At 29.7% G+C, this 12,414-nt stretch overlaps 1 protein-coding gene across 1 annotated transcript; it reads right to left on the bottom strand.

Moving 5' to 3' along the window:
* Nucleotides 1-2,766: 2,766 nt before the first annotated feature.
* LOC145098122 (F-box/FBD/LRR-repeat protein At3g51530-like) lies at nucleotides 2,767-3,357 on the bottom strand. Its single transcript, XM_079035795.1, has one exon. It carries the CDS (start codon nucleotides 3,355-3,357, stop codon nucleotides 2,767-2,769), a length of 591 nt encoding a protein of 196 aa, XP_078891921.1.
* Nucleotides 3,358-12,414: the final 9,057 nt, after the last annotated feature.

The following is a 12,414-nucleotide window of genomic DNA, read 5'->3' as shown; positions in this document are numbered from 1 at the left end:
TGAACCCTCGCTGAAATGCCTTCATTTTCTACCGATGGGCGAGGGATTGAGGTGCGCCAATAAACACTTGCGAAATCCATAGTTGATCCCTCGATAAACCCTCGCTCATATGAATATGTGGAATAAATAAAGTAAATGTCTAAAACATCGCACATCTGTCGTAAATCCCTAGCAAAAAGCTTTAAACTTTGCTACAGAATTTATCCGTCGCTAAATCCGTCGCCGAAACTCAAGTTTCTAGTAGTGTAAGAAAACAAAAATATCTTTATCTCTCACAAAAGGTATGCCAGTGATTTACTTTGTCGTTTTAAGATGAGTCGTTATCTTCCTGCATCAACCCTCATGGAATTTAGTTTGAAACTCACTTAGAATAACTTAGAAGAGAATGTTGATCCTAGTTTCTTTCAAAGTCTGGTTGGTTGTCTTATGTATTTAACTGCAACAAGACCCGACATCATGTTCTCTGTAAGTCTAGTAAGCAGATTCATGGAAGCCCCTAAGAAGATCATTGGGAGGCTGAGAAACGCATACTTCTCTTTGTTAAAGGAACATTATCTCATGGAATCATGTATACTCAAGTTAAAGACTCGAGTGAAAGGATTCAGTGACAGTGACTATGGGGGAAGTTTGGGTGATAGTCAAAGCACCACAGGTTATATCTATAATCTCTTGGCAGTCAAGAAAGCAAAAAATTTGTTGCCTTGTCTTCTGCAGAGGCAGAATACATGGCCCTTTCTTCTGCTGGATGTCAGACTCTTTAGCGCAGGGGAATCTTGGAAGGACTTGATGTACATCAAAGCAAACCAACTGAGGTGTTTGTGACAATAAATTTGCAATTGCCTTAACCAGAAATCTGGTGTTTCATGATAAGAGTAAACATATACGCATCAAGTTTCACTTCAGTAGAGAGCTGGTTCAGAATCAAGAAGTTGAGATTGGGATTTGTGGATCAAGAGATCATGTTGCTGACATTCTTACTAAAGCATTGCAAAGTGGAAGCTTTGGTCACTTGAAGAGGGAACTTGGAGTTATTCAAAGCCTAACTTATGGGGAGATATTAGATTATAAGTTATCCTGTACATAGTAATAATCCGTTTGTTGATAGTTATACCTGTTGACAGTTAGATGCCAGTTATGTTAAGTATGAACCGACTCTCATGAAGGGATGTATCAGTTATTTTCTATAAATATGTATAAACTCTGTATGTAAATGTGTAGTGATTACACTACAAGATTTCTTAGTTATTTTCTGTGTAAAACTCTCATCATGTCCAAAATATCGAGCAAAGGTGCCTCGGAGTAGTCTCGACATTCTCAACATTATAGCTCGAGATGCCATTTACTTTGTAATTAAGACTCATAACTATATATGTGAGATAAATATGATCATTTTGTATTATTCATAAGTAAGCCTATGGCCTTGTATGAAGTCTTTTGTATCATTCATAAGTAAGCCTATGGCCTTGTATGAAGTCTTTTGTATCATTCATAAGTAAGCCTATGGCCTTGTATGAAGTCTAAATTTAATCCTTGGATTATGTATATTACTAAGTATTTTGAAATAAATGGAATATCGACTTTTACGTTGCATGATATCTGAGTGAAAGGTCTATAATTTGGATTCATATGAAATGACTTCTAGCTTGTATTCAACATCCTATATCAACTGGCTTTTCACTTGAAATAAGAAATAGGACTATCTTTGAGGTCGTATCTTCCAAATGTTGAAGATATTACTTGCTAAGATATATAGTAATCAAAAGTTTCAATAAGAGAACTCAAAAAAACGTAAGATTCAAGAACATTCAACAAAATTCAATTCCCACGATGGTAACTCTGACTTTTTCACGAAAATTTGCACAAAGCCAATGGGGTCAAACATCTTCATGTTGGCCAATAATCAGGCAGCCCTGAAAAGTTCATGATATGTTGTGTTAAAGTTTTAATTCTGAGAACGGATAGAGCATTAACAACTTAAAACAAATGTAGTTGCAAAAATATCAACATTTTCCGACTGACCCCACAACTAAAAACCATAAACAACAATATATAAAAGCGATACATGGAAATTATTATGAAAATTAATACCTTTCTGATAAAAGTTCCTCGGGTCATTTCATGATTAAAGTGGCACTTGGAGAGTTCTCAATCAAGAAGTTTCTAGCTTCAATAGACATTTTTACATCCATACGCATGCTGGAGTCTATAGTCAGGCAAATCAAATTGGTAAAAGGTGAAGAATGGTGCAATAATAAATCCGGAAATGATGAAATACACTGCATGCACAAAAACAAAAAGAAATATATACATTAAAGATATATATATATATATATATATATATATATATATATATATATATATATATATATATATATATATATATATATATATATATAGATTGTATAATATCACAATACCTCAACAATGTAAGCATCAAGTGTAACATATCTGGCACTATGGAGCTTCTGAAGCATGTGAATAGTTTTGAGAGCATCTTCCTTCTTATATGGCATTTTTAACCAACATATAGTCACTTCATTTAGAGAATGGAAACAATCTTTGAACAATTATGGATGCGGAAAACCCGTGTAACACAAAGATGAAAGAATTGATGGAGCATTCAAGAGCTTGATGATGCAATGATATATTGTGAGATTCTCAAGCTGAGGTGCAATCAGATTGATGACTTTTGAAGCACATTTCCCACCGATAAGCATGAGATTAGAAAGTCGAGGGGTAATGATGTCAAATTCCTCCACATCCACATTAATACACAAAAGATTCTAAAGTGAGGTGCTTTAAGTTTACACACTTGGAGAAAAGATCACCACTCAATACAATGCCACTGAGATGCAAAGTTGTTAAAGCTGGAAAATCCCAAGGTGTTTTGGGTGTAATATTGCAAGCTCCAATCACAACGCTAGTCAATGTGAAATGTTTAAGTGAATTAGAGCTAAATAGTAAAGGTGGGTTATTTGGAAGGTTGTGTCCGAGCCAGATAGTTAATTCTTGGACATTGTGAGAGAACACATAATTTGCAATCTTTCTCACAAAAAAGTCATTAGCTGCTCCTTGGAAATGTAGCTTTAATAAAGACACTTCTGTTTGATGATTGCGATGAGACAAAACATGAGTCATGAATTCAGCAAACCTAAGTAAAGAGCCAAACTGACAGCTTGAGAAGTTGAGAAAGGGCATTGATGTCCAGAGAAGCTTCCATCTTGATGACAACAAACACATTTCAACAACAAATTTCATGTCAAAACCAGACATGATCTTATGAATAAGCTCATCTGGTAATCTGCTCAATCTATCTTGTTCTACAACTCGCCTAACATTATCGTGATCAAACTGCATTCTCTGTTATATCTTGTAATAGATAAGAAAAATTGTTAATTGATGATCCCACTATAATCTGCGCTTCATAATGTAAAAGTTAAATCAATTACTTGGTTAACAGATAAGAATACTTCGTATATGTTGAGTCCTAATGCAAACAAAGCCCATCTATACCATGAAAGATCAAAGCAAAAAAGAAAACGTAAAGTACTCTAATAAGAGAAGGAAGAAGATACAGAACAAGTGTGGTGTGGACTTACAAGTAAGGCTGTAGAGGTGAATAGGAGGCTGAGATCCCGAGCGATGACAGAAGTTCAGCAACCCAAGAAGATGCTAACACCGGAGAAGAACTCTTTTATGAAGTTCAGCATCACGAGGGATTACAAAAGTGGTGTGTGTGTGTGTATATATATATATATATATATATATATATATATATATATATATATATATATATATATATATATAGGGTAAAGTGAATATACCTAACAACCTTATATAAGCTTAGGTACCTAACCACATTATACTACATTGTTTTGCATTATATTTCCATTGCAATCGTCTAAGGTTCTTAAACTTCAACCCTTAACTTGATTTACTTCCAAGATTTTCAGATATTCACCATTATATTCTTCTTACACCATTTGATTTGTAACGGTAGTATATGAAGCCCACCAGGGGGTCTCCGATAGAAAGACGTCATTTGAAAGAAGATAATGGTGAAAGTTCAAAGATTTTGGAAGCAATCAAGTTATGAGGTTGAATTTTAAAAACTTTGGGTGATTACAATGCAAATATGATACAAAATTACGTAGTATGATGTGGTTAGGTACCTAAGCTTATATAAGGTTGTTAGGTATATTCACTTTACTCATATATATATATATATATATATATATATATATATATATATATATATATATATATATATATATATATATATATATATATTTATATAATGGAACTCGTAAAACTATAGAATGACAATTCTAACCCTTGGATTATTATATGCATTAATTAGATTAATAAAAGAGTCCACAATAAAAATGAGACACCCTATTCCATACAATCACATACATAAAAGGGTATAATGGAGATTAAAATTTTTAAAAACCTATCGGTTTCATTCATTGTCTCCTATTTTTCTTCTTATTGCTACTAAAATTAAGGTAATAAAAAAATGATATTTAAAGGAAAGACAATAATAAATTAAATTTATGCCATCGGGAGAGACACAGAGAAAGGAAAAACATAAAAAAACGGCTACATGAAGATGACGTCTATATGGTTTGCGCTTTCAAATCGTCAAAAGTAATTCCAAATCTTCAAAACTTAATTGCATATATTGATCAGATCTTTGTTAGAAAAAATAGAGGCCTTTTATTTTATGTGAATGGTGGTGTTAGTTTCCGATTCCAAGGAATGTTATAAATACTTCATTTGATAATGATCCACAAAAAAGTAATCAGTGGTAAAATGTTTATTTTTTTTTGTTTCTTCTAGATCAATGCCTAAACAAAGCTTTCAGGTTAATTGATTCATATTTTCTAAAGGGGAATTTATGGATGATTTATCTAATAATTTTTTTTGAAAAAGCATACATAAATTTATATAATCTAAGATTCATGTTTCCTAAAAATAGGCTATAATGGATCTTGATTTCATATTATATTTATATATTTATTTCATAAAAAATCTCATAAGAAATGTTTCAATCATACTGAAAATATTATTAGATAATCATAAAGCAAACCAAATTGTTTGCCGAATAAAAGTTGTTGATTCTTGGTAACTAATAAACGATGTCTTTTTTTTTTTAATGTAGGTTAACTGAATCATAGATAAATTGACATTTTTTGTTTGAGGTTAATTGATTCATAGTGAACGTTTTTTTTACCTCTTTTAGGTGTTTGATGTTAGTTGATTCATAGATTACCACTTTTAGGTGTGGATGCTTCATTGGTTGAAGATGTGGTGGATTACATTTTATGAACATTCATATATGTGTGGTACTAAATATATATTAGCATTAATAATTTATGGGTTTTTGTATAAATATTCATTTATGAACATGGGTACATAGGATTTTTTTTTTTAAATGTTCGGTTATGAATATGTATGAGCATATGTTGCGTGCATATTTATAGATTTTGATATATATGTTCATTCATGAACATAGAATTTTTTTAATATTTATATAAATGTTAAGTTTTGAAAATATACAAACATGTCACATATTTATGAGTTTTTGCATAAATGTTCATTCATAAACGTTTACGTTATTTGAGTTTTTGTATAAATATTTAGTTATGAACATGTATTAACATGATTAACATATTTATGAGTTTTTGTATAAATGTCCACTCTTGAACATAAGCTATTTGGGTTTTTGTATAACATGTATTAACATGAATAATTTTTTGGACTTTTGAATACATGTTCATTTATTATGGTTATATATGTTTAGTTATGAATGTTTATTCATATTCATAACATTCACACATGTTTAATTATGAAGATTATGAATATTTATAACTTTCTCATTGTTCATCTAAAAAAGTAATCAACAATGTTCATCTATGAACATTAATCGTAGTCCAAATTTTTTGACGTTTGATTCTTGAATTTTCTATTCATATATATTGGGATGGACTTTGAATAAATGTTATAATATAGGAACATCATTTAATAAACTATTAATTCCTTTTTAAAATAAAATACTTAATTTATCATCATACCCTTTTGGTTCTAAATTGATCTAATGATCAAAACAGGGAGAGGATTTACTTACGAAATTGATGTTTTTTCCAACTGGTCGTTAAATAGTCACCAATGACGACACTGGAGCCATTGAGAATGCATCATAACTACATTTACATATACCAAACTTCGCTTTTTGTTTTTCTTTCAAGTAAACTTTTAAAAAAAATGTTATATATTTCATCGATGCATTATATTTTTTTTTTCATATTTGTTTCACAAAAACATGATTAAACTTTTGAAGCTCTAATTAACATAAATAAATAAAATCACAAATGACAAAATTGGTAAAAAAAATCAAAATAAGGATAAAATGCCCATAGCTGGTAGCGGAAAAAAAGGACCAACTGTAATGGATCTAAAACAATGAGGAGTATTTGTATCATTTTTTCAAAAATAAAATTAAACCTTTAGAAAGATGTGAAAAACATAGAGCAAAACTTTAATTTACTTGATAAGTATCTATTTAGAGTATTTCTCTTTTAGAAAAAATTGGGTTGTATCCGGTGTACAAAACATTGTATACTTAAGTTTTTTCTCTAGTCCATCAATATACTATTTTTTTTATATCATGTCAAACAATTATCAAAAAGTTTCATATCAGGTTTCACGCAAAGAGATGGACTGTGATGAGGTTGGAGCCACATTTATCAAACATTTTTTAAAAAATAAGTTTAAAAAAATAAAACAAATAAAATACTAATTAATAAGGATAAGTTAGTCAATTTTAAATGAGTTGTTCATGGAACAAAATTGAAACAAAAACCAAACCATAACTTTTGTGATCATTCCTAGAAACCATATTTATATGCATTAAAATCATCATAAGCAACCAAGTAACAGGCAAGACTTTTATCAGACTCGAGCAAGTCATGATCGATAAGTATAGAATATATATATATATATATATATATATATATATATATATATATATATATATATATATATATATATATATATATCCTCTTTGAGATTGAACCCAAGACCTCCTAGTTAATTATTAAGTAGGTGTGAGACCTATATATTACATTAATTGATTTAAAAAAAAATAAACATTAAAGTGTAAACATAATATATTTTTGAATGTACAACTTTAAAAGAAGACAGAAAGAAACGTATTTATTGCAATTTAATATCATATATATAATATTTAATATTTTACATATATAAGTATATAACTTTAATTTTAAAAATTAAAACAAACCAAAAATTGATAAGTGGATAATATTTATTTCAAAAATACCACAAAATGATAAGTGTCAAAACTCATGAGAGATTGACATGTAGTAAAAAAAAACCTTCATTTATTAAGGAAGATTTAGAACGACCAAATGGGCTAGTTCCAACTTGTTTTACAATCTAAAATCTACAGCAATCCATCCCCTAATAATAATAATAATAATAATAATAATAATAATAACAAATAATTAAAATAATATAATTTCATCATAATTCATAATTCATACAACCTGTTTATATTCTGAAGTATTGGTGATAACTCTCAACACCTACTCATGACATGTACCTAAAAAACCTATTACACACATCTATACTAACAAATAAAACTCATTTTTCTGCCACATGTCATTTCCTCATTGTTTTGGACACATGGCATTTTAATAGAATTTTAGAATTTATTTATTTCCACATGTAATTTTCTGATTTGTTCACATATCACAGATCGGTTACAATATTGATAAAAATAAATGCTTCGTTGAAATACAATTGATATATTTGTAATGTAATAAATGACATAATTAATGATAGCTCTAAAATTGATTTTTTTCTATACCCTCATTTTACCTCTCCTCCTCTACGCCTCCATCTCCAATTCTCCATCGAATCCCTCTTCCCCAATGAAACTCCCATCTCTACAACGCCGCTTCCTCCTCTGCCATTTTACCGCCGGCTACAATTATTCTCTCAATCGATCATCACGCTTTCCATCTTCGATCAGCAATCGACCCCAAAACTCCGACATCGATCTTCCAATTTCTCGATCTGCCAACATCGAGCTTTAGGATCTCCATCGATCTTCAGGCTCTAACCCTTGCAATTATCGATCTTCCATGGTCTCGGTTTAACTGTTGGCGTTATTACAGGTACGATTCTATTTTCCTTGCACACCAACTGTTTTATTATATGCTCATAAGAGTTTTTGGTCTGGATTTCTCGATAATTGGTCAAATGAATATTATGTGTTTGATTATATAACTACTTGCTATGTAACCTCCTTGATGGTTAATGGCTTAGTTTAGTTGAAATAACCCACTTTGTGTAATTTGCAAGTTTATGAGAATCTTAATACACCACTTCAATTAAGGAACAATTCACTAATTAACTATCACTCTATAATTTGACAACTTAACAATTTGCAATGACAAGTGTGTTGGAATTAGAGGCAACAAGTTTGAAATTCTTAATGGACTCACCTGTGATAAGTGTACTTTGTTGTTACTCTAAATTTGACAAATTAACAATTTGCAATGACAAGTGTGTTGGGAACACTACCACCACCTATCTGTAAGAAGAAGGTTTGACTTAAAAAATAAATAGGAAATATTCACATTTTGCATCCCAAAATGGCAAGAAAGCAGACAATCTTTGATAACAAATTCAGACAAGAGAAGATAAAAGGAAATTCTTTCTATTTGAGGTGAAGAACATCATAGGAAATTCATAAATACTAACAACTCACAGAAGTAACAAAAACAACTCTGAAAAAAAAACCTCTTATTTGTTATTAGCACATCACATTCTGTTAAAAAAATTTAAAAAAAAAAAATCATAAATGTGACTGTTTTTGTTTCAATTTGGTGTACATTCGGTTTTGGCAAATATTATAAATTTTTTAATTTTGCCACAATATATTTGATTATGTATCTTTTTTGTTCATGATAACATAATAGTTATATTGTGTTGGAATGAGTAAAAATGTTTCAAATTGTTTATTGTTGTTTGTTTGTTAAAATTGATAACCCCCAAAGTTACTCGTGTGTATAAGGGTAGTATCGTCTTTTTAATTAAGTATTTGTTTGTTATCTCTACATGTGGTACAGTTGTTTTGGGAGACGGCTTTCTCTATCAAATTGTTGTCTGTCATTGTGGTACATCCTTGAGAGTATAAGTAGGTAGGTGGTACTTGAGGTATTATTAAATTGTTATAGGTTCTATATGTGTTGCACAAAACTTGATTTGTATATCTTTTTCGGTCTTATTTTGCATCCACACTCCATACAGTTCTATATAATGATTTCCTTATTTTGTGTATTTGTTGCAAATTGACTTTTTTCCCTACTCAACTAACTATTTTTTGACAGGTCGTTTTAATTTATAATATATGAGTATACTACCACATTTCTACCACTTTAAACACCAAATTGAAAGTACTATGTTTTACTGTTTGTGTATGCGAACATTTATTTTTCAAAAATGCAACATTTTGCATACATTTTACTGTCATTATGTATACTAATTTGCTTAAATAAAGTGTATATTTGTTACCTTGTAGCTTCTACACAAGGTTGGAATATGCTTCTACACAGCGTTGAACTCAATTATTTTTTTAACCATGTTATCACTGTGTGTTTGTGTGTAATTATGTATGTCATTTGTATTTGTGTGTTTTTTATTCTGTATTATGTGTATGAATGTGCTGTAGCCGGAACAACATCCATTGTTGATGTGGTTTTTTTTTGCTTCTTGAGTATGTTTGTGGCTATATTCAATGATCATATGGACATAAACATCATCATTACAAGCAAAAATATATTCAATTGTCTTAAGAGTAACAACTTAATTAAAAAAAAAATTAACACTTTTCGTTACACTATTTATTACAGGAATTTAAAAGTTTAACGGTTTCAAACAAGATATGGATTCTACGGACCCTAAAGAAAGACGAAAACATAGAAAATTACATATGGATAAAAGAAATTCCAATGTTACGTCTAGCATGCAAATTGGTAATCGTTTGTATACAATTGAATTTTTTATATTGTAATTTGAGAGGTTAATATCAATTAATTTATACAAAAATATTGTATTATATCCAATCGAATCTTTATGAAATATAACTAATATATTTTCTTATTTATTTTTGTTACTTTTATATATCAGATGTGGGTTATCGGCAACAACATATAATTTATTCAGATAATTCTATATATGTTACCCGTTTTGATGAAAATGTTAACCCAAATATATCATATAGATATAGCACACAAGTTTCCAATCTTCTTCCATTGTTAATAGCAAAGGTCCATTATATAACGATCCCAAGGTCAAAAGAAAACAGAGAAAAATATATTTGGATAAGAGAAAATGTAATGATATGACCACCACGCCAATAGGTATTCCATATAGTATATAAAATATATTCGTTTATCAAAATATGTTTGTTTCTTTTGAACTAATTGATATGTATTTTTATTTACTAATGTTTTTATTTTATAGCTAATCGTGGTCGTGCTCAACAAAATTTCGAATCTACTTCCGATTTTAATTTAAGAACTCCGTTATCTAATATTTCCAATGGTACGAATACATTCCGTTTAATATTTTTTATTTGATATGTTACTTATGTCGAGTGCATTGATAACCCCCAAAGTCACTCTATTTTTTGTTTTTCTTTGTGTGGGTTTGTTTTGCTTTGATGGTTGGAACAATTTGATATTATTTTATTGTGTTTGAATTACCTTTATGGAGTTAATAGAATTATTTTGGTGAAAATTGTATTGTGTTTTTTCTATTCGGTTTTTCAAGTTTTTTTTTCATATATTTGTCACTTATATAACTACTACATTATTCAGAAATACAAAAATGTTACCATTATAATAATTTACTTTTCTTATTCTTTTGTAGAATGCTCATGTTAATTAAACCAACAAATATTTGTTTTATAGATACGTTAAAGGGTTAATTTCTTTTTTCAAATTTTTTCATCTTTACTTAAAAAACAAATAAAATCAAATAAAAAACCAACTTTATAATATATATTCTCTTTATAGCACATATTAGCTTTCTATTTATTCCAATATAATAGAATTTTATGATTTTATTGTATTTTATATATGTGTTTTAACAAAATACACAAATTGCATCTCATAAAAACTACTTTATACTATGTCATAATACTACATTGTTTCGTTTTTTTAATTATGTTTTTTGTTTTTACACTATAATAGCATCATACTTGTGTTTGATAATGTTTTTACACCATAATGTATTATGTGATACAAATGAAACTATGATGCTATTAAGGGATAAAAATGCAAATATTCATTTCTTGTAATATTCCGGTGTAGTACATGGGTTTCACACCTAGTTCACAAAATCAATCAATGGGATGCATTGTGTAATCATGAAATAGATAATAGATGATGCTTACGTGCATTAAATGCAGAATATCAAAGAAAACTTTTTAGAAATATCAGTGTGTGTTTCACAAGCTGATATTCAAGACTGATTGTATACAATACACATTGTAAGCGTCGTCATCATCTTCATCTTCCTGCATCAAAAGTAATAAATCAAATCAAACATGCTAATAGCAATTACAAGCTCAACACTCCCATCATCCATCCCTATTTTTTTTCATTTTAATTGTTATTAAAATTCAATTCCAACAAGATTTACTTTTCTTTTCCTCCTCCCTTTTATCTTTAACAGAATCCATTCAATATTAATCTTCACTTTCAAACAACTAACCAAGGCCATGAACCACAAATTTCAAGCTTATAAAAAGACCCTCCAATTATGTACAAATAATATTATTCTTGGTTTCATGTAATAATTATCTACATTACTCATCAAGTCTTTGCAACATATTTCCATAAACCCTTGTATATACTTACCAGGCTCCATTTCGTTGAGTATTTTTTGGATTCAGTACATAGGAACAAAAGGAAAAAAGGGTTGAGATCTTACTGAATGATCTGAAGCAGCCTCTGTTTCTGCCAAATTCCCAAATCTTTCTGCAGAATCATCGTCCCCATTAACACTCGAACTCGAAGGTGTCTCGACGATTTCTGCAGCTGTAGCAGTAGAGTGTTCTTGTATGGAAACCGAAGCAATTCCTTCTTCAACACCACTCAAACCTCGGAGTGGTCATCAATCTGACCAAGTGTAGGGTTAGGGTTTTGAGATCCAGAGGCTTCCTTCGACTTTGAGGTTGAAGGTTTGTGATGCTTCATTCTTCCCAATTTTTTGTTTGCATACCACGGTATAGTTATAGTATTTTTAAACCAAATATTTTCAACAAATAACAACTTTTGTTTAACAAAATCAACCAAAAACTCAACTGAATAAGAACTT

This window comes from Lactuca serriola, chromosome 4, assembly GCF_051521515.1.
Source record: "Lactuca serriola cultivar US96UC23 chromosome 4, Lser_US96UC23_V15, whole genome shotgun sequence".
Lineage (NCBI taxonomy): Eukaryota > Viridiplantae > Streptophyta > Magnoliopsida > Asterales > Asteraceae > Lactuca > Lactuca serriola.
The sequence above is the reverse complement of the archived record's forward strand: the minus strand, read 5'-3'. Positions and strand labels throughout refer to the sequence as shown.